The sequence below is a fragment of the Canis lupus genome, chromosome 15 (assembly GCF_011100685.1).
Source record: "Canis lupus familiaris isolate Mischka breed German Shepherd chromosome 15, alternate assembly UU_Cfam_GSD_1.0, whole genome shotgun sequence".
Classification (NCBI taxonomy): domain Eukaryota; kingdom Metazoa; phylum Chordata; class Mammalia; order Carnivora; family Canidae; genus Canis; species Canis lupus.
Window position 1 is genome coordinate 8,276,504 of NC_049236.1, and position 26,246 is coordinate 8,302,749.

A 26,246-nucleotide genomic window follows, 5' to 3' on the forward strand; every position below is an offset into this window, starting at 1 on the left:
AGGCCGCCGGGCACTCGGACCCCCCACGAGCTGGCGACGGGCTGGATCCACGCGGACAGCGGGCGCCGTGGAGGGGACGGTCCTGGAGGATGGCCCTCGCCCACCGGGCACCTGCAGGGCCTCCTCGCCCCCGATGACACCCTGGGCCGCTGTGCGCAGGCTCAGGGAGCCCTCGGGGGAGACGGGCCGCTGGCCCACGAGGCTGGGCACCTGCAGGCAGGGGCCCTCCGCGCTTCGGGGAGACTGCCGGGCGCCCCCTGCGCCCCCAAGGCCTGGAGCCCTCACATGGGGCCCCGCCTGCACGTGCCCAAGAGGACCCTCCTCCCCGAAGCCCTCACGACCTCCAGCTTCACCCTGAGGTGCGCAGAGCCTCCCTGCCCGCGACGGGCTCCCGCGGGCCCTGCTTCACCTGCAGCCTGGCTCGCGCCCCCCACCCCTGCGGGACCCCTCGCCTCGGCCGTAGCCACCAGTACCTGTCACAGGCCCGCCTGGCACCCCGTCCGACGCCGCCTGCCGCGGCCGCCACCACCCTGGCCTGAGACCCAGGCCACGTGCCTGCAGGCAGGAGCAGTGACCCTCCTGCGCCTCCAGCGACCCCGAGGCTCTCCTGTTCGGAAGAACCACATGTTCACACCGCTGAGGGTTTTATTTCACAGATCACGGTGGTGAGGTTAGGATCCCAGCCCTGGCCACGGTCGGTCGTCACACGTTTCCCGACACCTGCTCGTGTCTTCGGAAGAGAAACCTCTCCCCCTACACACCCTGGCTGTTCTAGACCCCAAAGGACCTCCCCGAAAGCAGCGACAATTCAGAGAACACCGGCCACCTGTGCTGAGCAAGTCCCCTCTACTTTGGTTGCTTCAAAAAAAGAAAGAAAAAAAAAAAAAACACCCAGGACTTCCGAGTTACCCCCCATCACATTGCTCAGAAGAGAAGAGCTCCCGACATCAAGGCACAAGGAAAGAAGTCTCTTGGGGCAAAATGACAATGAGAGCGACTGGTGACCTCCGTGAGGCCTGAGGCCAGGCCGCTGGGGCGGCGAGTCCAGCGCGGGGCGGCCAGGCGCCCAGAGGGAGGCCGAGGCCAGCGGTCCTCAGGCGTACTTGTCCAGGAACGTCATGTGGAAGTCCTTCACCTTCTGCAGGACGGTCTTCAGCTTCTCCACCGGGGGGAGGATGGTCATCCTGTCCGGGAACAGCAGTGCGGCCTCAAGCTGCGCACACGGCGCCCACAACGGACAAGGGAACCCAGGCTGAACCCGCCCCCGGCCCGCCCCCCGCCCGCCCCCCATGGACACACGCCCGGAGGCAGCAGGACAGGCAGCATGGGGCCACCGCCGCCGCCGGGAAGCCTGCCCGGCTCTGAGCCGTGTAGACCCTTCCTCTGCGGCCGGACTTGCTGTTTCCCGCGGGTGCAGAGCCAGCGGCTCCTCCTGCGGCGGGGGGGGGGGGGGGGGGGGGGAAGGGAGGGGTCTCCAAATCTCTTGGCGGGAGAACCTCCGGGCTCAGCTGCCCTCCTGGGGCATCCCAGGTCGCGGGGTAATGACACTGGCAGGGCCGGGAGCTCCCCCGGGGAAGGCCGCCCACGAGCTGCCAAGGAGAACCAAGGATGCTGGGAGGCCAACCCTACACGAGCGTCTATGCCGCAGACGCACCTGCCCGCTGGGCCCGCGGCCGGGCTCAGGCTGGGCTCCAGGCTAAGCCCAGGATGCCGCCCTGCACGGAGACCCCAGCCCCTCGCTCAGCGCCAGCACCGCCCCGCAGGGTCCGCACCCCGGGGGTCACGCACATCAGTACGTGGAACCAACTGCTCTGCCTCTCACAGACTCTGGACGAGCTGCTGGGCGCTGCACGCGGGGTCGGGGGAGGGCAGGGAAACTGAGGCACCCATTGGGAACATTCAGACGGCTCGTGATGGGCCGTGCAGGCCGTCCCCCACGGCCCCCGCGGCCCCGGCCCCTGCTGCAGGGACGACGGAGCCGAGCCCTCGGGCTCTGGAGGTGCCGGGGCCGTGCGGGGCGGCAGGGGTACCTGAAGTGGTAGGTGCCTTCCCTCTGCCCGAAGCCGCTGCCAGGCACCACGCAGATGCCGGTCTCCTCCAGGAGCTTCATGCAGTAGAACATGTCGGGGGCCATCTCGTGCGCCTGCGGGCGGACACGGCTCAGGGCCTGGACAGGCTCCCGCGCACTCCCCGCTGCAAACTCGGAGCCCGCGGCCCTGGCGGCAGCTCTTTCCACGGCCAGGTCCCCCCCCCACTACAGGGACCGGGCCCCGACAGCCACGATGGGGTGGCCCGGCTGTGGAACCGCCACTCCTCGCCCACGGCTCGGTCTCCCGTGGTGACCCTCACCCGGCAGGAGCTCAGCAAACCTCGGTGGGGGTCCCCCCAGCACCCAGCACTCAGCCCGGGGTCTGCTCGGGGGGCCTGCAGGGAACGGCGCCTCGGGGTCTGTGCACCCCCCACCCGGTCTACACAGCCTGCGGCACCCGCGAATCGCTTGCTGGCTCCAGCACAAGGAACTGAGCCACATGCTGAATGGTCACCAGGGATTGAGGACATGGGGGGGGGGCATGGGGGCAGCACCCTGAGGAGCACCGGTGGGGGGGGAAAGCACCCGGAGGAGCCCCAGGAGGGGACAGCACCCTCAGGAGCAGCACCCAGGCCCTCCATCCTCAGCGCACGGCCTGCACATGACCCCAGGCCCTCCCGGCCCCTGCACCCTAAGGAGACCCTGGGCGGTGTCGGGGTGTCACGTCCTCGCCCATGGGTCGAGAAGCCCCCACCAAGGCAGCCACCACTTCCTGGCTCTCAGGCCGTCGGTCACATGCAGGACACCCCCCTACCCCCATGAGCACCAGTGCCCAGAGCCCGGGTCCACACGCTCGCCCGGGCGCCCCCTCCTGTGACTCTCTCTGTGCCCCGCCCCCAGGTCCGACCTGTGCGGCCTCCACGGCTCGGCTGGGGATGAAGATCCGAGGGAAGGCGTACATGGCACCCTGCAGGGGGTTGCAGTGGATCCCTGGGACCTGGTTGAACAGGTCCTCCGTCAGCTTGGCCTTCGCCGCCAGGTTCCCCAGCACCGACTCCTTCTCCTGCGGGGACACAGGACAGGCTCCCTGAGCCTCGGGGCGGCCACGCCGGCAACATGAGCATGGAGCCCCAGGCGGCGCCTCTGCCGCCCCACAGGACGTCCTTCCCCAGATGACAAAGCCCCGGCCCTGCCGTCTGAGCGCACTTGGCCCCGGAAGGACGGAACGCCATAGAACAAGCTTCCAGGAGTCAGCCCGCCACGTCCTTGGGGGTGCTGGGTCCGCATGCTATGCGTGGGGCACGTGACACAAGCGTTGTCGGCAACTGGCTGGGAGGCAAGCACGTGTCTGCCCAGGACGTCGGCCGGGCCGGGGGCTGCGGCCTCGGGGTCAGTGACACGTGGCCCACGTGCCCACACGGAGCATTGCTCAGCCTTGGACGGGGAGCGGGTGCAAAGGCACCTCGAGGCAGGACGCCGTGTGAAACGCCCCGCGCAGCTCCACGTGGAGCAGCAGCCACAGCAGCGAGCGGCGGGGAGGACGGGCCAGTGGGCGGCGTGCTCACCGCGTGGACCGGGACAGGCTGCTGGGAACGGTGGCGCTGCCGTCGCGCCACGGCGTGGACGCACTCACACACCAGGCTGCTCGGTTCACCACGGCTAAGACCGCAAATAAATTTTACATCCGTGCGTCTTACTGCAGCTCCAAACCCCTGAGCCTGGAGCAGCCTGGGATGGACTCTGCAGGGACACGACCCATAGGTCCTTGTTCCGACTGGTTAACGTTGGGCTGTCGACCGCGTGGCTCAAAGGGGCGGAGGGACCGCGGGAGCTGCAAGGCCACCACTGACGCCTCGGTCTGGGACCCGGCCAGCTCATCCTCCACTCCATGTCAGAGCCCGCGGCACGGAGGCCTCCGCTCAGGGTGCCCGCCCACCCCGCCCGCCCCACACCAGCCCCAATGGCGGCCCAGGCGCCAGGAGGGCCCGCGAGCACCCCGCAGCCCGTTGGTGACCTTGAGTGCGCGTGAAACCCCGAGAGCCTGGTGCAGCCGTGGCGCCGGGACGCCGCGACTCACCCTGTGGAACTGCTCGTAGGACTCCTCCCCGGGCACCGGCGGGTTCACGACGATGTCCATGGCAGCCTGCCCGGACACCGGGGGGCACAGCCGCACGGAGAGCAGCTTCACCAACTGACCCTTGATCTCGGGGTGCAGGTTGATCACCTCCATGTAGCCTCCTCTGTAGCCACACCTGCAGAGCGAAGGGAGGGGACCAGCATTCAGAGGGGCCACCCAGACGCCCTGGAAGCTGTCCCCGTCCTCCCCCCGGGGTCCCCAACCTCCCCAGGGTCCCCAACCTCCCCAGGGTCCCCATCCTCCCCCCCCCATCTCCGTTCTGGCCCTACCACAGGGCAGCCAGGCAGCGCGTAGTACCAAGGGGTCCACTGCGACCCACCCTGCGCTCACCCCCCACGGCTCCTCTCCTGCTCCAGAGAGAGTAAACTCCAACCCAAGGGGCCCAGGCGACCAGTCACCTTCCGCCTTCCACCGCTCACTGGTTTCCAGCCCCGCTTCCCCCGCTTCCCCTGCACACTCCAGCCGTGCCCAGGGCATTGCACGGGTACCTCCCTCCTGTACACCCTCCCCCCCCCCCCGCATTCCCGCTTCCCCTCTGCGCGTGCACCCCCACCACCACACGTGGTGATTCTCCCCATTTGTCTACGCCTCTGTCTTCGCTAGAACATAGCGGCCAGGGCTGGGAGCGCCATGCGTCACCCACCGCCGTACCCTCAGTGCCAAGACCAGGCTTGGACCCCGAGCGGGTCACCTTGTGTGAGAACCACCACGGGGTGGCAGGGGCAGCCCCGGCCCCGGGCTCTGAGACGCCCCCACCGCGGCCCACCGCCTCCTGGCACCTGTCCACCCAGCTGCCCTCCCGGGCCCCTCAGGGTTCAGTCCCAGGGCAGCAGCGTGGGCCCGGCAGGAAGCGCGGGGAGCCCGGGGCCCCAGCAGGACCTCGCCGCACGGGCGTCCCTGCACCAGGGCTGAGCTCATGCACAGGCCCCCTGAGATGGGCCCCGTGTTCCCCGCGCAGCAGGCCGCCAGCGGGCAGGGCCGAGTGGTGGGGCCGCGGGAGGAAGCCAAGGCCAACGTACTCGCCCATGTAGCCCTTGGAGGTAGAGTGGAAGGACGCAAGCTCCACGTTGCTCGAGTACTCGGGCCCCATCTCGTAGAGCACCTTCTTGAAGGAGTGGAATCTGCAGTCCGGAGAGTACACGTTGTCCTGGTACACCTGGGGGGACAGACGGGGACGGGGACAGTCACCCCGACTGCCCCGCAGCCCCGAGCCGGGTGGCTGCCGCTGCCCAGGACCAGCCAGACTCCGCCTTGGCCGGGATCACCTGGAGGCCTGCCACCCGGCCACCCCTGCACCGTGGTTTGGGTCGCCTGACGGGCTCCGCGAGGGCACTCGATGGGGTGTTATTGTGTGTTGGCAAATTGAATTTAAAGAAAAATCTCTAAATTAATTAATTAATAATAAATAATAAATAAAATTAAATAAGTAAATTGACTAATTAATAAATTAATAAGGGGTTTGCATTAACCTCCTGAAATTTGTAACCACTCGATGGGATGTCATCGTGTGTTGGCAAATTGAATTTAAAGAAAAGATCTCAAAAGTAAGTAAATAAGTAAATAAGTTAAGGAAGGGAAGGGAAGGGGGAAGGGAAGGGAAGGGAAAGGAAGAAGTTTGCATTAACCTCCTGAAATACGTGACCAAGAATCCAAACCCATATAGGGAGGATTCAGGTCACCGTGTCATAGGTCGTGACCTCCTCAGGCCCGGTTAGGACCCCTCCTCCGACACCTGGAAGGTTCCCTGGGTCACAGGCTGGAGCCCGGCCCCCTCCCGTCGCTCCCCAGGGGGCCTGGCCCCGTCTCACCTCATCTGCCAGGAGAAAGAGCTTCTCTTCCCAGGCAAAGTGGATGACGTCCTCTATGCACTTCCTGCTTTGCACCTGACCTGGAAAATCCCCGACAAAACCAGAAGGCCCCTAGGTGAGACCCCCGACCACGCGGCGCCCTGTGTCCCCACGGGCCCTGGGCTCCCACCGCAGCTGCCCTGCCTGGGGGGGCTCAGCCAGCCTCCGGGGCCCCCGAGTGCAGGGAGCCGGGGAGCCGGGCGCGTGGGCAGAGGAGCCTTCCACACTCAGCTGCTGTCTTGTTACCGTTACGAGGTGTGTGTGCGGATGTGGGACCGTCTGTGCCAGAGGACCGAGTCTTGAGGGCAGGATGGTAAACTCCGCGCCCCCGTCCACACCCCACAGCACCGGGGGCTGCTCGAGGGCACGCACGCCGCGGGGCCGGGCGGGGGCCGTGCGGCTCACGGGCTACCCCTGAAGCCAGGACTCCGCTGTCCCCACAGGTCGAGCTGCCTGCAGACCCTACAGCACTCGCCTGGGCCCCACAGCCACCCTGTTAGGTCTGCGCACCGAGGGAGGGGGCGGCGGGTGCCCCAGGAGGGCAAGGAGGGGCGGGGGAGGACGGGGCCTCACAGGCCTGCAGCCCCGAGGGAACGGGCCGCCCTGTGCAGCCCTGAGGGCGGGGGCAGCGATCCCTGAGCCGGCAGACGCAGCAGCAACCGCGGGGCTGCACAGGGAGGGGCGCCCAGCTGTGCCCAGCAGGGGACCCCCCACAGCAGCAGCCACACAAGGAGGCTGACAGGCCTCTGGGGCTTCGCAGCGCAACTGTCCCACAACCCGGTGAGAAAACCCGCCACTTGGCGACCGTCCTTCCCCTGAGTGACAGGCAGCTGTTGTACGGGGACACGGCCCCTCTGCGTCCAGCAGGCCCGGCAACAGGGATCTGGCCAGAAGCCTGGGGACGGGACGGCTCGGGGACGGGCAGTGACCGACTTGGGCGGAGGGGAGTCTGGCCTGGGGTCATCGTTAAAACTCGGGGCGAAGCTCTGGGCTGAGGCTGCTCAGTGGGCAGGTGACGGCCAGAGGGCTCCGACCAGGCCTGGGGAACGGACCGGGTCCCGGACGACGATGCGGATTCCGGCGCACTGCTTACCCCCGGACTTCAGCCTGTGACCCACCCCTACAGCCTGAGCCGGGGGTCTGCCTGAAAACCCAGGGATCCCGCTCACCGTCCCCGGGGGTCCCCACTCATCCTCCCCGGAGGTCCCCACTCACCGTCCCCGGGGATCCCCGCTCACCGTCCCCAGCTCACCGTCCCCGGGGGTCCCCACTCACCGTCCCCCGGGGTCCCCACTCACCCTCCCCGGGGGTCCCTGCTCATCCTCCCCCGGGGGTCCGCTCACCGTCCCCGGGGGTCCCCGCTCATTGACCCCAGGAGTCCCCCTTCACCCTCCCCAGGGGTCCCCGCTCATCCTCCCCAGGGGTCCCCACTCACCGTGGGGGGGGGCCCACTCACCGTCCCGGGGAGTCCCCCTTCACCCTCCCCAGGGGTCCCCACTCACTGTCCCCAGGGGTCCCCACTCATCCTCCCCAGGAGTCCCTGTTCACCAACCCCAGGAGTCCCCCTTCACCCTCCCCAGGGGTCCCTGCTCACCGTCCCCGGGAGTCCCCGCTCACTGACCCCGGGAGTCCCCCTTCACCCTCCCCAGGGGCCCCCGCTCACCGTCCCCGGGGGTCCCACTGACTGTCCCAATCCATCTGGACACCGTTCAGCCCAAGTGGCCTGGCGCGAGCTCCAGACAAGGTATGGGGCCATCACAGGTGGGCTCCTCCTCCCATCCCCTGCGCCTCCAAGAGCCGACCGAGGCCCACACACACACACTCAGGCCCCAGAGTGCAAGGCCAGCCTCCGCACATTGTAAAGTCACTCTTTAAAAACCACTCACATTATATACACTCACGTGACCCCTTTGCCTAAAATACTCTCTGACGCAGGGTTTCTTCCCACTAAGGCCCAGCCGTGAAGTCACGGGTCCCTGAGCAGGAGCTAGGTGCAGGGAGCATTTCCCAGCACTTCCCGCACGTAGGACCGGCTGCGCCAGGCTGGGACCAGCAGCAGGGGCATCACTTGGAAGCCCCCCGGCACCCCCACCCTAATTTACACCAGGGGACCCTGCAGTAGGGCCCGGCAGTTTGTTTTTTTTAACAAATGAGAGTCTGAGAACCACGGTCCTGGGCGCAGGGAATACCGATGCCTGGGCCCCGCCCCGGAGTCTGGCTGGCAGCCCGGCCTGTGGCAGTTTTAAAAGCTCCCTTTGTGATGCTAACGTGCAACCAGCACAGGGAGCCAAACTGGCGGTTATTTTCCTCCCCGGACCCGTCCCCACCCCCAGGGAGCCCCCCCCACCCCGCACCCGCACTCAGGAATTCAAGTGGTGCTTTCGCTGCGTTCAGGCAGCCTCGGTGATGTTCCGAGGAAGCAGATCCCACAATCGACTCAGAGGCGCTTGGCCCTGATCCGACTCCTCCTACAAAGGAGGAGAGAGGAGCCCTTGTTCCCGCATCCGCACACACCGGGGCAAATGAAGCCAGCGGCCCAGAAACAGGGAAGCAGGCAGCGCTGTGCGTCTGTTCTTGTGGTTGTTGTTTTGTTTTGTTTTGTTTTTAAAGAAAAATATGTAAAATTAAGAGTGCCTTTCAGCTCTCAGAGACTGTTTTGTTCGGTTTGTTTGCGGTTGTTCCTGACCTGGTATTTCCTCCTCGGGTCTCAGGGTACCCAGGGACACCGCGGCCAAGAAAAACAGAAACGCACGCACCGGCGTTCTGAAAACTGGGTCAAAGAACCAGAAGTCAAGGTAAAACGAGGCCTACGATTACGGGCTGTGCGGGAGCAAGCTCAAGGGGACTCTTTGCAAACGCAAGAAAAAAAAAAGTGATCTTAATAATAATGTAACCTGGGGGGCTCTGGGGGGCTCAGCGGTTTGGCGCTGCCGTCAGCCCAGGGCTCCCTGCATGGAGCCTGCTTCTCCCTCTGCCTCTGTCTCTGCCTCTCTCTGTGTCTCTCATGAATAAATAAATAGTCTTTAAAAAAAAAATACTGTAACCCTGTCCAAAAAAATAAATAAATAAATGCTTGCATTTGTCCACCTCTTAGTGTGGCCTGTGGCCAACTTTATGGCTTTGTCTTAGCAAACCTGCAGCTGGATCGGGACGCCAGGAGCCAAGAGAACAGCCCATTATTTAAGTCCTTAGGTCCAGGTGTGCGGAACCCCAGCTGCCCCGCCCCCCGCCCCCCGAAGCTGACAAAGCAGAGCACACACCTGTGGGGTTCCCGGGGTTGATGATGCACAGCACCTTGGGGTTACAGTGGTCCTTAGCCTCCTGCACGGCCCGCCGGAGCTCGTTCACGTCGAGGGCCCAGCAGTTCTCCTCGTCCAAGTAGTAGTTCACCTGGATGGCGTCGAGCTCGGAGATGACGGCCGAGTAGAGGGGGTACTGTGGGATGGGGATCAGCACGCCCGTCCGCGACTTGCCACCCCCGGACACCAGGATCTTCAGGATCGTCTGCAACACAGAGGTCACGTCTCCAGGGGACACCGCCACTCCCCGCCCCCGGGTGGCCCCAGCCCCAGCGTCACCAGCCACCCCTGCCTGCCTTCGCTGCAGCCCCCGCACCCCGGGAGCTGCCTGGCTTCCCCAGGCTCACTCCCTCCACCTGCATAGCCATGTCTGCTCCAAGAAGACGGGAGAGCAGATGGTCAAGGTTGTCAGCACAGCCATTCAAGGACTCGTGGCTCGTACTTTCTCAAGAGGGTGTCTTAGAGCAGCAGCCCCCGGAGGCCCCGTGTTGGCCTCTAAGCTCGTTCCCAAGTCCCAGCGGGGGACAACAGGGGACGGTGGGGCCGGTCTGGTTGGTGATGGCCAGGCCCCCCCACCTCCGCTGGACAGACCAGACTCCCCAAGGGATTCTTGAATCAGGATGAAGTCCCCGCCGACTACCACCAGGTGGTGTTCCAACCCGCTGTCCCCGCACTGTGACACCCGCACTGTGACACCCGGGAACCCAGGGGACGCTGCCTGCAAACCCCACTCTGCAGGGGCTCCCAGCTCACACGCAGGCCCCTGGCAGCAGGAGGCCCCGTTGCAAGCAGCTCCACACCGGATCCTCCTCACCAGAGCCCGGCGGCTCCTCCCTTGGCTGCTCCAGGCCCTCGACACGTCCCCGGGAACTAGGGGAGGCCCCAATAGCCGAGCACAGAGGCAGAGGCGGGGCTGACCCCACCGCAGCCTCCCCGCACACAGGCTGACCTGCTGGACCCTGAAGGGTGCCGAGCGACCAGGCACCCACACACATCACCAACAGGAGCCTCAGAGGTCAAGGGGCAGGTGAGGCCGCGAGAGGGAGGGCCGCACAGTGCCGGACGCCGGGGCCACAGACCCAGCACCTGCGAGCCCCCGCCACCCTGGCCCCCCTCATCTCCTGAAGGCTCCCCCCCATCACGCCCCCTCCCCGCCAAGGCCACAGCTTCACACAAACCCAATTACTCCGGCACTGCCTGCCCTCCTTCCGCCTTCAACTCCTTCAGTGGACACCGGTCCTAGGACAGGGACCTGAACCCCCCTGTAGCCACTGAGACCCTGCAGGACCCAGGGCCCAGGCAGCCCTCCTCTCAGTGGGTCCCTGCCGGCAGGCTCACACCTTAGCCCTAACACACAGGTGAACAAGGGATCACAGCCACCACCACACGTACAGAAATGCCGTCGCTGGCTCCAGTGGTCAGGTAAATGTTGTCGGGGTCCGCGGGCACCCCACCGTCCCTCCTGGTGACGTAGGCGGCCACGTCCTCGCGGATGCAGTTGACGCCCTGGCTGGCACTGTAGGACCCTGGAAGACAGCAGGCAGGACCGTGACCAGGGGCGGGGCAGCTGGCTCTACAGAGGTGGTGACCCCAAATAACCCCCAGGGTGGGGCCGAGGAGGCCCTGGGACCCCACTCCCAGGACTCGAGGCTATAGAATCGTGGCCACCACCGACCGGGGGCACATCCACGACCCACCCGTCCACCCACACACCTGCCTCTCCGTCCCCTCACCCGTCCATCCGTCCGTCCATCCATCCGCTCGTCCGCCAGCCCCTCCGCCGTCGGCACCTCTGTGCATCTACCCACCTACCCCCCACCTGCTCGTCTGTCAATACTCCCGGAGCAGCTACTGCGCGTCGAGCTTCAGTCCAGGCCCTGGCTCCCCATCAGTCTGATGTGCCCAGACCCATTTTCCTCCACCCTCCCGGGATCCACACACGTCCTACAACCTGTGGAGCGAGGCTGCTGGGCCCGCTGGGTTGCTACCGCCTCGGCCCGCACGAGCTCCAAGCAACCTGGAGGCACACAAAGAGCCTTCAGCAGCCCTGGAAACGTCGGTGTCCTGACCTGCGTGAGGGCCGCGCAGGTGTGCACCGTGCAAAAACCACTCATTCGTTTTATACCTCAATAAGGAGGGTTTGGGGTTTCTTATTGTAGGGTTTTTGGTTTTTTTACTGTCAGGCCACTGTTTTTGGAAAGAATTTAAAAAATAGGTGCTTGTGCAAGCACCCAACCTGGTCGGAGTCCCAAGCTGGTGAGCTGAGGTGGATGGACGGCTGGGGGTCAGGGGGGAGGCAGGCTTTTCACTCTATGGCCTTTTACGCCCCTGGAACTTTACACCAGGTTTAGGGAGACCCAACCTATTCCTTCCAAGGCTCCGGCAAAACCACCACCAGGCACCAGGAGCGGGATGGGGCTCTGGGCCTCAGGATCAGCCAACCTTGAGGAGCCGCGATCCCCCAAGGATGAAGGGCAGGCAGCAGGAACCCCATGCATATTCTAATGCATCTGGAATACTTTGGGGATTAGAACAGTGGGGAGGCGCCCTTGGCGCTGGAGAGGCCTCATCCAGGGTGCTTGCCTGCGCCCCCAGGCCTGGCCATCCTCCCCTCCCCCCACCAGCAGCCAGGCCTCCCCGCTTCTCCTCCAGCCCCTTGTATGCACGTGAAGCCCAGCCTCCCCATTGGCCCTAAGCTCCCTGAGGGAGGCGCCATCACCTGTTTCCTCTGCCCGTCTCTACCCCCCCGCTTGGCCCCACTGCCCCTGTTGATGGCAACCAGAACACACGGCCCACAGACTGGCATCACGGGCACTGCCAGACTTCCCAGCCCCGTCCGGACCTCTTCCCTTGACACTCTGTTCTCAGACCACAGGGCCTTTGCACGCACACGTCTCAGCCTGGCACGCACCTGCAGGTTCTCTACAACTCACCGTCCACATGAATTTGAATCTTATTTGCTCCTTAAACCCTCCCTCGACAGAGTCCCTTGTTAGAGCCCCACAGCTCTCTTTTTCTCCAAGAACTCATGAAAACTAGAGATTACTTTTTACGTGAATTCTTCTAGATATTTGTTTCTCCCAAATCTGAGAGTGAACTTTGTGAGCCTGAAAATACCCCCACCTGGTCCACCAGCACCTAGAGCAGTGCTGGGGTGGGGGTGGGGGGGCAGACAAGGGTCTGCACCTCCCTGGTTATCTGGAGTCCACCTTAATCCTAAAATCCAAGATACAACCTGAGAACTAAATCACACATCAAACAGAAAATAAGAAAACTCTACAAAAAAGCAATTTTAGGGGCGCCCGATGGCTCAGCTGGTTGACTATCAGAGTCTGATTTTGGCTCAGGTCATGGTCTCAGGGTCGTGAGACTGAGGCCCACGTCCAGCTCCAGCAGGGAGTCCGCGCGAGATTCCCTCCTTTGCCCTCTGCCCCTCCCCCCAACTTGGCTCTTTCTCAAATAAACATTTTTTTAAAAAATGATTCCAAAGGGCACGATTAAAACATGTCCAGATGCGCTCTAAGACCTGTGTACGTAGTTAACAATCCCAAACTGGGTCAGGGTAGCCCTGGGCATGTTCCCTTTACGTCTATGGGCAGGTAGGGCAGGTAGGCCCAGGTGACGGGTGCCTGCCCCAGGAGGTCCCTGCCCTACCCCTGCAATGGTCGGGGGGCTGGTGGCGACCCCAGGGCAGGGCTTCTCCACACCGGCCACGGGCTTAGCCTCCTTGAAAAGGCCAGGAGGTGAGTGTAGAGGAGGAGAGGTCAGGGGTATGCACCCCACCTGCCCTCGTAAGGTCCCCACACAGAGCTCAGGGCAGGTCCCCAAAACCCCCGAGACCAACCCTCCTCTTGCTACAACACCCCAGGCGGGGACTCACGTGAACTCGGCCTCCCAAGCTCCTGCCCAACAGCCCTTGCACACAGAGCTGCAAAAACTTCAAGAAGCTTCCAAGGCTGAACAAAGGACCCTCCCCCTCCCCCAGACACCGCAGGAGGCGGGCAGCGGGGTCAGAGGGCGAGCTGCCTCCTCCCGCCTCCCCCTGCAGCCCCAGGAGTCTAGCCCACGGCCACAGGTCTCTCAGAAGTGCCTGCTGTGGGGCAGAGGGTGCGGGAGAGGGCGAGCCCGAGGCTGGCTTGCCCCACGGCGTGCTGGCACCCTGCCCAGTCCGGCGGGAGGAAAGCAAGAGCAGCCGGCCCCCGCCCGACAGGGACACCAAGAAGGACAGCGACCAGACTCTGGACAGAGGAACAGAGGCGAGCACAGGGCCCTTGTTCCCCAGGAAGACTGGAAAAGGCAGGGTAGGGGCAGGGGGACGGCAGAGGCCAAAGGTAGCTGCTCCTGTGCTGAGCAAGCCTCAAGAATCCCTCTTCACGCTCCAGAACACTCAGGCACATGTCCTAGAAAACCCAAGAGCAACTGTTTTTCCTGCTGCAAGGAAAGCTGGACCCCCGCTTGGCTCTGGGCAAAGGGACGGCGCAAAAGTAAACAAGGCAAAGAACAGGAGAGAACAAAGAGCGAGGCTGGAAATCCATCTCAGCAGCAAAGACCAGAGAAGATCATCTCCACATCCTTCAGGGGCCAAATTCCAGGGCTGTTCTCTGAGGGGAGCTCCGGGGCTGGGCAGGTTCCCTCCTGGGGTGCTGTGGGGCAGGATGTGCTCCCTCCTGAGGTGCTCCGGGGCAGGATATGCTCCCTTCTGGGGTGCTCCGGGGCTGGGCGTGCTCCATCCTGGGATGCTCCTGGGTCAAGATGTGCTCCCTCCTGGGGTGCTTCTGGGGTGGCCCGCTTCCTCAATGGGGTGCTCCTGGGGCAGGATGTGCTCCCTCCTGGGGTGCTCCTGGGGCAGGATGTGCTCCCTCCCTGGGTGTTCCGGGGTAGGACTTGCTCTCTCCTGGGGTGCTCTGGGGCTGGGCCCGCTCCCTCTTGGGGTGCTCCTGGGGCATGTGCTCCCTCCTGAGGTGCTCCAGGGCTGGGCATGCTCCCTCCTGGGGTGCTCCTGGAGCAGAATGTACTCCTTCCGTGGGGTACTCCGGGGCAGGACTTGCTCCCCTCCTGGGGTGTTCCGGGGCTACGCGTACTCCCTCCTGGGGTGCTCCTGGGCTGGGCACGCTCCCTCCATGAGGTGCTCCACTCATTCCCTCCTGGGGTGCTCCACTGGCTCCCTCTATGGGGAGCTCCAGGGCTGGGCCCGCTCCCTCCGTGGGGTGCTCCAGGGCAGGACTCGCTCTCTCCTGGGGTACTCCTGGGCTGGGTGTGCGCTCCCTCCTGGGGTGCTCCTGGGCTGGGCGCGCTCCCTCCATGCGGTGCTCCACTTGCTCCCTCCTGGGGTGCTCCACTCACTCCCTCCATGGGGTGCTCCCTCCGTAAGGAGGCAGATGGCTGCACATGGGCTTCCAGCAAAGAGGCCCAAAGGCCACAGCATAGTGGGAAGGGAGGATCCCCCAGGCGGCCCAGGCCCCTCCCAGCTCCCCCCACCCCACCCCGACTCCTGCTGTGGGGTGACAGCAGGGCGAGCGAGGGACCTGCACAAAGCCACCCACGTCCCTTCACAGGGCCTGTCCCTGAGGCCAGTCACCAGGTCAAACCCTCTCGGGGGTGTTGGGGGGACAGGTTAAGCCCCTGACTCTGGATTTCCGCTCAGGTTGTGATCTGGGGTCCTGGGGTCGAGCCGCATTGGGCTCTGTGGGGGGGGAGCCGGGAGGATTCTCTCTCCCTCTCCTCCTCTCTCTGCTCCCCCTCTAGATTAATCTTAAAAATACATACATACGTACATAAATATAAAAAACTTCTAAATATCAGTCTTAAAAAAAACAAAAGAAAAACCAAGGCCGGAAGAACCCCTGCCCTGACCGAAGGCTCAGTCGCCGGGGCCGGCCCCCGGGGGGTGAAGCCCAAGCCCCTGCAGCTGCGGCCTCCCCCTGGGTGCTCAGCTCCGGGTTCCCAGAGCCTGCGGTGAGGAGGGAGGGGCTGCCCCTACCTGTCCAGTCCGCATCACACAGTCACACACTCGCTCACTCTCGGGGTAACCCCCTTGGGGCCAGGGCAGAGCCAGGGCCCAGCCCACGCCCACTCCCGCCCGCTGGGACCCGCTGGGACCCGCTGCTCAGGGGGCCTCACCCAGGCTGTTCCCGCCACAAGCCTGTAGGATCCTCCGGGCTCGTTTCTTAGCATCTTCTGGGAAGCTGGGGCTGTCCAGCAGGTTGGGGTAGGTGCACAGTGCCATCACCTGGGAGAACAGAGGCGCGGCTGGGCCCTGGCACCCCCACCCCGGGGCGCCCACAGGGGCGTGAAGGGGGGCCTGTGCCAGCAGGCCTGCCCCCTGAGGCTTGGCCCTGAGAGCTGCGGGAGGGCGGGGAGGGATGCTGGGGGTGGGGGTGCCTCAGCCCCGACTCGGGACCCCAAGGGGGCTGCCAGGGAGGAGCCAGGGAGCATGAGGGCGGCCCGCAGTCCCTGGCCCCCACTCCTCCGAGGACAGCAGCTCGCACACCCACCCCAAGCCACAGGTCCGGGGTCCCCTGAGCAGGGTGAGGGCGGGGAGCCTGACCCCTTCCTAACATGCAGGGCCCCCCACCCCCACCCCCGCCCTGGGGCCCTGCCCCTTTTCTCTCCATCCATCATCCCCTTTCTGCAGCCAGAACAGAAAGCCAAGCCGGGTCAGCTTTCCTTTCCCTACGACACAATCACCCTCGCCTCACAAATTAAGAGGATTAAGCAAGGAAATGTTTGCAAAAGTGCCAGTAACCCCAGCTCGCAGGGCAAGCCCAGGCTGGCAGGTGAGGAGCTGCACCAGGAGCACAGGAGGGAGGGGGGAGGGAGAGAGAGAAGAGGGGAAGAAGGAGGGGAGAGGAGGGAGGGGGGAGGGGAGGAGGGGAGGGAAGGGGAGGGCCTCACTCTCCTTGCTCCTCAGAGGTCAGTGACCTGGCCTGCACCCCCCTCACCCAGCGGCTCTGAGGACCAGCTGGGGAAGGCGGCAGGAGCCCCACGGGTGGGAGAGGCCAGGCCTACGGCAGCCAGGGCACAACTGCACAGGGGCCACGTTGGCCTCTTCGTGCCTGGAGCACGTGGTGGGGACGTGCCCCCCCAGCCGCGGGGTTCCAGGACAGCCAGGCTCCCCACCTCCCCTGGCGCAGCTGCTCCATGTCATCCCCGGCCTGGTCTGGGGCAGCTGCGTCCACAGGCAGCTGGTTGGCAGCAGTGGCCACGCGAGGGGGGTCCAGTGCACATGCCCCGGCCAGCGCCGGCCCAGGTTCCCTTCCCCAGATCCCAGGTGGACTCCCGGAGCGAAGCAGGCCCCAGCACTCCCGCGACCCCCACGCAGGGAGCAGGGCAGGGCGGCCCGTCCATGCTGGTGCTTCCCGCAGCTGCCCTGTGAACCCTGGCCACGTCAGGGCTTCGTCTGTCCCGGCCCCCCGGAGGCCGCCTTCCAGGCCCTGCCCGGGAGCCCCTGCGCACCCCCCGCACACCCGCACCCACCTTCTCCCCTCAGCCCACAATCCCACCCACGTCCACATCCTCACAGCTGGTGCTCCAACTGAAACGTCAAAACCTGCGTCCTGAGACCCCGGAGCAAGCAGGGTCACACGCCACCCTGGTGGGCGCATCACACTCACCACAGCACCAAGGCCCCAGCCGTCCCCGAAGGCAGCGCTCCGGGCCACCCCGCTGGCAGGGGCAGAGTCCACGCTCAACCTCGGGGCATCTCACAACAGAGGAGGCCGCGGGGCGCCCGACCACCTCCCCGCCCCCCGGGCCTCCACCGCCCAGACGGCCTCTCTGATGCCCTCGACCAAGCTGCACACTCAGGAGCCAAGATCCCAGGCTGTGGGAGGGCAGCGCGTCCCCGAGGGCAGCCCCCCATAAGCCCAGTTTCCTAGAGGACTCTGGAAGGGGAGGCGGCAGCCAGGAGACACCCCGGCACTGGAGGGGGGCCACCCCGACAGCGCCTGCTGTGGCGCCACAGGGGCTGCTCGGCGGGAGGAGGAGGCAGGGATGGGACGAGCCCCGGCAGCCTCAGTCCGCACCCCCCCCAGCAGCCTCTACCCTCGAACGCCCACTTACCTGTCGGAGGAAGGTTATAGGCTGCTGGCCCATGGCCTGGGCGTCCCCGATGTTGGCGCGGATGACCTCGGTGAACGGTTTCTTGATACCCTGAGCAAAGAGGAGGCAACAGGTGGTCAGGCCCTCGATCCTGGATGCCAGAGGCCACGCCAGCCTCGCGGGATATTAATAAACACCCCTATTTTGAGTCTTACCCGGCATCAGGCGTAGCGCCAAGCCCTGGACGCAGCCGGCCCCGTTTCACCTTAACCACGGCCCCGTGAAGAGCCAGCATCGGCCTCACTTTACAAATGAGGACAATGAGGCTTCAAAGGGCTGAGAACCCGCCCAACTCAACACAGGCACTGGGGTTTGAAGCCAGCCAAGCACCACCCCCCATCCCTAACCACTGGACTCACCGCCCCCCACTTCGTACGGAGGCTGCGAGAGCTCTCCCAGGCTACCGGGCACCCCGAGGCCGTCGCACATCCAGGGTCCACCAATGCGGCCTGGCGGGGACGCCTCAACACGGGGCCCCGCGGCAAAGCGACTGGAAGGAGGCAGAGGTCAGCAGCAGAGGCCGCGAGACACCGGGCATGGGGACAGGGGGCACCCGCAACCCGCCCCGGAGCTTGGCTCCAGCCGGCAGCCAGGCCACCGTCCCCCCAGAAGACCCCGCAGCAGGGACCTCTGGTTGCTGCCCTGCAGCTTGGCTTCGCACAGCAATGTGGCCTGATTGTCACTTTTTTTTTTTTAAAGCATCAGGGACAGAAAGACTCATGGCCGCGGCCTGGGCAACGTGTCCAGCACAGGAAGAGGGTCCCGGAGAGGAGGGACTTGGAGACCACCCGGCGGGGGGGACTGAAGGACCTCGTCCCGGGCGGAGGATGTGGGACCTGCCGACGCCGGGGGCTCCGTGGAATCAGCCGCCAGGAGCAGGTCGGGACCTCCGGGCGGGCACAGGCATCATCACCTTACAAAGCAGGGGACCGAGGAAGAGGATGAGGCAGGGAGGTCACGGAGGAGGAGGAAGCGAGAGCCAGTGGAGGGCGAGGGCCTGCCAACCTCCCTCCCCCAAGGGCATGCTGGATTCGGATTTCAAAGGGACGATTCCATGATTCCATGTCTTTTTAAACATTTTTTTAATTTAAGTTCAATGTCGTTAACAGAAACCCTATTATTGGTTTCAGGGGGAGTTGAGTGGTTCACCCGCCGCGTAACACGGGGCTCAGCACCCCCCTGAGCCCTCCCTCATGCCCCAGCCCCGGGGCCCCTGCCAGCAGCCCCCACTTAGTTTCCCAGAGTCAAGCGCCTCCTTCTCTGTTTTCCTTTTCCCGCCCTGTGTGAATAAAAGCACCTTCAGAAAACTTCCTGTTTTTAAAATCAGTGACCTACACTTTAAGTAAAAAATAGTGACCTTAGGGAGACGAAAAGCAGCGGCACACGGGTCGTGAGCCTCATTGCTGCCCCCAGACACCCCCGGGGAGAAGGCCCAGGCCAGGAGCTGGCCCCAAAAGCCTGTGGGGCACAGGTCTTGGAGACCCTCCCGCCCCTTCTGCAGCGCTCCCCAGGGCTGCTCAGGATGAGGGGGTCCAGGCTTCGGGGAGAAGCAGCCCAAGGGTCCTGAGGCCACGGCCTGCGGGGCCACCCTCTGCTCCAGGAGGAGGACAGGGTGAGAGCGGGCTTGGGCTGGGGGAGGGACTCAGGCCCTGTGTGCCAAGGCCAGGCCTGAGCCGCCTGGCACCAGCCCCCACCGCCACCCCCCCGCCAGTGTACGAGCCACTGCTGCACTCTGGGCCTGGCCCCGTGGAACGAGCACAGCCCACTCTCAGGTCCACATAAAGCCTGCCCGGGCCAGCACCAGGGACCCTGCGTAGGCCGCTACAGGGGGGACTGGCCTGGAGCAGGGCCCTGGGTGGCCCCGCGCTGCCCGCCGACGCTGGGCCTGCTGACAAGGGGCCTGGGAACACGGGGCGCCCCTTCCCTTGGGCCTGGGCACCCCTAGGCCCCCAACGCTGCTGCGACGCATGAGCCGGGGCGGCGGGAACTGGCTCCCTGGACTGGGCAGCAGGGCAGGACGCTGCTTGGGGCCACCTCAGGGGTCTGGGTGCTCGAGGTCCACATGGGATGGGGGACGGGCTCACCAGGCCTGGGTCACCCGGTAGTGGCCCCGCCTCAGCCCGGGCTCAGAGGCCAGCAGGCCGCCTCCCAGCTCACGCTCACACCCCCGGTGCACATCCAGGTGACCCGCCCGCGTCCATCCACCCCGAGCTGCCTCCCCGTGGGGCCGGGAGATGAGGTCCTACCCAGGGGAGCTCCTGCCCCCATCCAGCCTAGTGAGGGTCAGGGAACAGGCCCCCAGGCTGGAGGGATGGCGGATGTTCGAGGGTGTCCGCAGGGAGGAGGAGCACGACGACCACGGTGCTCCCCAGCTCAGGCTCCAGCAGCACCACGAGAGTCCAGGGACAAAGGCAGCTCCTTGAGCGAGGGACGGCTTCTATCATCTCGTGGGACCGCCGATTCCCAGAGAGCCTCCCTCCCGTTCCACAAACACTTATGGGTCGCCCAGGCCGGGCAACAGGACGAGCAAGCCCGGAGACACCGCGATCCTTCAGAGCCTGGGCTGGTGGAGAACCGCAAGGGGGCACAGGGAGGGGACGGCCCGGCGAGCCCCACACCGGGCGCACCGCGTGGAGAGCCCTGGGCAATGGACTGGACCAGGGCAGGCGGCAGGTGCTACAGGGACCCCCGGGACAGACACCAGACACCAGCCAGCCCCCACGGTCCCTGCGCACAGGCGCAACTCACAGCTGGGGAAACTGAGGCTCAGCACAGAGTCTGGCCCCAACCGTGGTGGAAAGACAAGTGGAGCTGGAGGGAGCACCGCGGGCGCTAGAGCTGCCCAGGACCAAGCGGTCGGCAGAGCTGCAAGGGCTGAGTCCTCACCACTAACACGGGGCGGGGGTGCAGGCCACTGACCTCTGGGGCTCTAAAGGAGGGTCACCCGTGGAGACTGAGACGCACGGAGAGCTGCTGAGCCCCCAATAGGGTCCTGCGCGGCGGCAAGACGGGGCAAACCCCAAAGAACGCACTCCGAGCCCCAGAGAGGAGAAAGGGCTCTTCAGGGCACAACTGGCCTCCGCTGCCTGCACAGCAGCCTCGCTAACACCTCCAACCAGTCTTTAGGAGGCATCACCTGGCCCATCTTGCAGAGGGATAGACTGTGGCCAAGGTGCTCTCGCTCGTAAGGCGAAGCCCAGGATGCAGGTGCATGGTGGCCTCTGAGGGGATCCCCAGGGGGCTCGGCGGTTGAGCACCTGCCTTGGGCTCAGGGCGTGACCCCGGAGTCCCGGGATCGAGTCCTGCGTCGGGCTCCCTGCATGGGGCCTGCTTCTTCCTCTACCTATGTCTCTGCATCTCTCAGGAATAAATAAATAAAATCTTTAAAAATAAAAAATATAAGGCGGCCCCTGAGCTCTAAAGAAACCAATGGGGGAGGTCCCACCCCCTGGGCCTGGAGAGAAAGCCTCCTGTCCCAGCCCTAGGCCTAACCCCGGGCTGCACGGCACCGCCCACTCTACCAGTGTAGACGCAGCACACACTCGTGTGACACTCGCCGCCAGTTTCTCCCGTTTACAAACGTTTTGCCCCAACCGTGCGGACTTTACAAACAGAAGTGAAGCCACGGCTCTGCCTCCACGTGTGCCGCCGTCCTCCCCTCCTGCCACAAAGGGAGAAAGCAGTGGGTGGAGGAGGAACCCAGAGGCCTCGAGGCTCCTGTAACGCTCGCACTGCTCTGGCTGCTCCGGCTGCTCCCGCCCTGGGGCCTGCAGAGCTGACGGCTTCTCCCCCAGAGCCTCAGGGCGGGCCAGGGCGGCCCCACTGGCCTCCGAGAATGGCCCCTTTCACGCTGGGCCGGCCTCCCGCCTCCCGCAGACCCGAGGACCCGGGGACCGGGCCAGGGACGGGCCGCCGCAGCCAAGCCAAACAGCAGCAGCCGTGGCTGCCCCACAGCACGCACTGTTTGCAGAGCACCAGGAGGAAGGGTGCCGGGCATGGGCCGGGGCGGCTGCAGGGGCGGTACGCGGGCGGGGTGTGTGGCCAGGGCGACCGTCACCGCACCCCCTGCGGGCCCTGACCCCCCGACGCCCCCGCTCAGGCCCTCATGACAGCGGTCCGGTCCGGCCGCCGCAGTTCAGAGGCGGGAGCATGAAGCTGTGCAGGGCCGAGCCAGAAAAGGGGAAAATGCAGCTCTCCCGGGGGGGCACTGCGCATGCCAGCTGGGTGCAGAGGGGCTGCCCCCCAAAACGGCGGCCCCCCGACCCTGCTGGCTCGAGCGAGCGGACAGAGTGAGACGGAGGGAAGAGCTGGGATGGAGGCACCGGGCCGGCAGGTGGACTCGGGGCCGCGGGAGTCACAGGCGCTGCCGGCTCACACCACGGGCTGTGTGTCCCCCTCACTCACGGCCCACCCTGCTGCGGACCCCTCACGGTTCCCCACCTCGCACCAGAAGCCCTGGGACCCCTGGGACCCCTGGGCTCCCAAGGCTCCTCCACCGATTCCGTCTCATGCATGTCCCATGACCTCGGAGCCCTGCCACAGCGCTCTTCACCTTCCCCTCCTGCCCTCTCTGCTCCCCCTCTGCTCCCCCCTCTCAGCTCCCCCCAGCCCTATCTGCTCCCCCTGCCCCCTCTGCTCACCCCCACCCAGCTCCCCCCCTGCCCTATCTGCTCCCCCCACCCCGTCTGCTCTCCCTCCTCCCTCTCTGCTCCCCCCTCAGCTCCCCCCACCCTATCTGCTCCCTCTGCCCCCTCTGCTCTCCCTCCTCCCTCTCTGCTCTCCCCTCTCTGCTCCCCCCCCCTCAACCCCCCCCTACTCCCCCCAACCCCCTCTGCTCGAAGCCCTGCTCCCACCTACGGTGCTCTCCTAGCTCTCTCTGCTGCCCCCCACCCCTGGCTCTGCTCCCCCCACCTCTGCTCACAGCCCTGTTCCCACCTACGGGGCCCCCCTAGCTCTCTCTGCTGCCCCCCTGAAACACCCCACCATCCTTAAAGAACCGGCGGAGGAGAGGCTCTGCCCAGAGACAGACTGGCAGCCGGCCTCCCGGAGCCCAAGACAGGACACCCTTCTGTCCTAATCGTCCTCATTCCTCCCGAGCCCACACCCAAGCTGCTATTCAGCAAGAGGCAGACTGAATCCCGGGAATTTTCTCTTTCCTAATCCTTAGCCGCTCGGAAACCAGAGGAATCAGGTAACGTGATAAGCCGGGAACAACTGAATCTCAGCTTTGTTTGAACAGGGAGACTTGTTGCAAGGACAGACAAGCCCATGGGCCAGATGCGCAACGGAGCACAGTGGCCAGCTCCCGCGCTCTGTCCCTGGCGCACGGCAGGCCAGGGACGCCCGGGAAGCCGCCGTGCCTCTGCGAGCCGGGCCCAAAAGTCAGCCTGCGAGGACTCCGAGGCAAGACCCTGGGCAAGGACTGGACTGTTCAGCTCACGGCTTCCCTCGGGTTCAAGGGCACGGCGATCGCACGGCCCCGGAGCCCCCCAGTTCCAGCGCCACTGAGAGCAAACCCAGGAGCCCTCCCCCGCCCACATCCTAGGCTGGAGCCGTCTTGAGCAAGCAGCTGTTTCATCAGATCTTGCGAATCTTCAGAGTATTTACTTTTTTTATATATATATTGCTCTTGACTCGGTCTTCTAAATTCCACTCAGGTCAGAACGCGTATCCTCAGGGGCATCTTTTACACACACACCCCCATTGACCTTGGTTGTGGGAAGGGAGAGATCACTCCTGATCATGTGGCCACTTTTACACACAACTGCCAACTAAAGCCAAGATACCAGCCAGCGAGCCAGCCAAGGGGCGACCCGCGCCATCCCTGTAGGGCCCCAGAGGCTCAGGACCTGGAGCAGCCCCGGGAATGAGCCGACCCTCAGACAAATGCGGTGGCTGAGCAAGGCTCCAGCAGGCGCCCGGGACAGGCCTGCTCCCCACCTGGACTCACAACCCGCAGGCGACCCAAGACGTCCAGGAAGAAAGCTTTGGTGCCAACACACCAGAGTGCCGGAGCCTTGTCCCTGCCTGCCTGGCACACCCCTCCCCAGCCCCCCCCTCCCCCCCTCCCCCCCCCCCACCTTCTCCCACCCCCCAATCACTCTTTGGGCTGCAGGCGGGCGGCCTCCCGGTCCCAGTCCCCACAGGCAGCCTCCTGGCACCAATGGGCATCACAAGTCAGGAATTCAGCTCAACAAGTGAGCCGTGTACGCGGCCCTTGCTCTGTGCCAGTGTGGGGGGCAGCGGGAGGACAGCAGGGGGCAGCGGGGGCAGGGTGGGAGGAGGGACGCAGGCTGTGGGCGACCTGGGGTGGGGGTGAGCACGCGGAGCAGGGTACCCTGGCTGTGCCCAGCAGCTGCACCCTGCAACCCCTGTGAGCACGCTGAGCAGGGGACCCCCGCGCCCAGCAGCTGCTCCTCCGTGCCCCCTGTGACCCCACCGAGCAGGGGACTGAGGCCATGCCCAGCGGCTGCCCCTGTCACCCTGTGACCTCTGCGAGCAAGTTTAGCAGGGGCCCCCGGCCGTACCCAGCAGCTGTCCCTCTGCAACCCCGCGACCCCCAGGACCCAGGGGAGCATGCTGAGCAGGGGACCCCTGCGCCCAGCGGCTGTCCCCCATGACCCCCGTGCTCCCACCGAGCAGGGGACCCCTGCGCCCAGCGGCTGCTCCCCGTGACCCCCGTGCCCCCCCAGCAGGGGACCCCCTCGCGCCCAGCGGCTGCCCCCCACGCCCCCACCGAGCAGGGGACCCCCCTGCGCCCAGGGCTGCTCCCCGTGACCCCCGCGCCCCCACCGAGCAGGGGCCCCCGGCCCCCCGCGCCCCCGAGCAGGCCCCCCGCGCCGAGCCCCCGCGCTCACCCGCTGCAGCTCCAGCTCGATCTCGCCGGCCTTGAGCACGATGGGCCCCCGCACCGCGTACTCCACCGCCTTCACCTGCGGGTTCATGGACTCGGGCGTCAGGATGCGCTCGCGCCGGCCCCGCGCCGGCCGCACCTGCAGCGCCGAGGCCCCCGCGGCCGCGCTGCTCCGACGCCGACCCCACGGGCCCGGGGCTCCGGGGCCGCAGCGCCGCCCGACCAGGGCCGCCGCCCGCTGCATCGCGTCCGCGGGGAGTCGGGCCGCGAGAGAGGAGCGTCGGTCGCGCCTGCCGGGCCCCGCCGCCGCCGCCGCCGCCCGAGTCCGCGCCCCGCTAGCGCCGCCGCCCGCCGCCCGCCCCGGGGCCCCGCGCCCGCAGCCGCATTTCAGCGCCCGGCGCCCGCCCCGCCCGGCCCCCTGCGCCGCACGCCCCCCGCCGGCGGGCCCGCCCCGCGCACGGGCTGCTGGGACTGGTAGTTCCGCGGCGGCTGCCGGCGCCCAGGCGGGGCGCGCGCCGGACTACAAGTCCCAGAGGGCCCCGCGCCGGCCCCCGGGGGGCGGGGCGGGAGGCGGGAGCGCAGTCCGCGCGCGGGCGGGGGCGGGGGCGGGGCCGCGGAGGGGGCGGGGCCGCTCGGGGGCGGGGCCTCTGCGGGGGGCGGGGCGGGGTCCTTGCAGCGCCCGGGAGCTCCGAGCTCCGAGCTCCGAGCTCCTCGTGGGGTGCACCCCCCCGGGGGCGCAGCGCGTGCGCAAGCCCCGCCCGCACAGCTGCGAGGCCGCGGGCCGGGATGGTGCAGTCCTCGCCCCGGGTTTCATCATCCCGGGCCCGCAGGTGCCAGTCGCGCCTGCAGCCCCTGCGCACCTGCACCCCCTGCCGACGCCCCTGCAAGCCCCTGGCATAGTCCAGCTCGCACGCCTGCGGGCCTGCGGTCCCCTTCCCACGCCTGGCCGAAGCTGCAGGAGGTCCTGCTTCTCTCCAAGGCTTCTCGGCACACAGGTAGGCGCTGCTGCATAGTCGTTGAAGAATGAGCGCTCAGCATAGAGCGACCATTACTCTTGGCAAAGGTGTTCCCAGGTAGGCAGGGGCACCTGGGTCCCGCAGAGCGAGCTCGGCGCAAGAGCCAGCGCCAGAAACCAGAGAGCACCCCCTGTCTGGGCCTCAGGCTCTCTATCTGCAAAGTACATGGAATGAGGTGACCCCTGAGCTCCCTTCTCGTCTTGGAAATTCTGCATCTAGGTGTTTTTTAGGCAGAAAAGCAGCCCAAAGCTCCCTCACCCCAACGAACACACACACTCCACATTAGATTTGTGAAAGTAAGGGGCAAGGGGGCACCTAAAAAACACAGCAGCGTAGGGGAGGAGGTGCTAGAAAATCTGGGTTTGAATGGAGATGCATGTAATCACTCACCTCTTGGCTGACTCTGAGCATGTTACTGAGCGTTTGTAAGCTAAGTTTTCCCATCTGTAAAGTGGGGTCACGCACTCATCTCACTGTCTGTGATGATAGTTCGGGGAGGCGACCGTTAAAAAAGCCAAGAGTTTGGAACCTGGTGCTGTGGGTCACTCTTACGCATCCTTGTCAAAAGAATGAACGCCATGCGCTTGAATTAAATACGTTGATTGCCAATAAAGGGGAAGGGGGAATGGAGAGAGCAGCAGAAACGAAAGATGTCTCTGAATATTCCTGTGTTAGGAAACTGGCTTTCCCACAAAGGAAACTTATTCAGGCTCCTCATCAATGGTTCCGCCCCCAGCACCTAGATCTATGCTGCCTCCTTCCTGGCTTCTGTCCCAGTGGACAGGGACGCAGTCTCCAGGTAAAGGATTCCCCCCCGCCGCAGGGAGTTTGGCTTCTCTAAGGACCCCGCTGCCTTCAATACCATGTTCTCACCTACTCTACCCAGTCGTGGAGCAACACCCCCACCCTTGCCAAAGGGTCATGCGCTTCCTGTCATCTCCACCCGTGATCAGAAGGGGCCGGGG

The 26,246-nt window shown here is 65.5% G+C and overlaps 1 protein-coding gene across 1 annotated transcript; it reads right to left on the bottom strand.

Annotated features, from left to right (window-relative positions):
- Nucleotides 1-627: 627 nt before the first annotated feature.
- Nucleotides 628-24,509, bottom strand: GPT2 (glutamic--pyruvic transaminase 2). The gene is made up of 11 exons (XM_038557978.1): nucleotides 24,270-24,509; nucleotides 17,374-17,463; nucleotides 15,433-15,541; nucleotides 10,705-10,838; nucleotides 9,274-9,517; nucleotides 5,975-6,054; nucleotides 5,186-5,322; nucleotides 4,107-4,281; nucleotides 2,937-3,092; nucleotides 2,031-2,143; nucleotides 628-1,184 (listed from the first exon to the last, which is right to left on the bottom strand). Exons 1-11 carry the CDS (start codon nucleotides 24,507-24,509, stop codon nucleotides 1,094-1,096), a joined length of 1,569 nt encoding a protein of 522 aa, XP_038413906.1. The 3' UTR covers nucleotides 628-1,093.
- Nucleotides 24,510-26,246: the final 1,737 nt, after the last annotated feature.

Bases quoted from the DNA above. Each gene is read 5' to 3' on its own strand.
- GPT2 (XM_038557978.1), bottom strand. From the start codon at position 24,509: ATGCAGCGGGCGGCGGCCCTGGTCGGGCGGCGCTGCGGCCCCGGAGCC. The intron at 9,518-10,704 runs GTACGTGTGGTG...TCTGTGTTGCAG, and splicing joins GAGCCAGCGACGGCATTTCT to ACGATCCTGAAGATCCTGGT. The intron at 5,323-5,974 runs GTGAGACGGGGC...CTGTCCCCCCAG, and splicing joins TCTTTCTCCTGGCAGATGAG to GTGTACCAGGACAACGTGTA.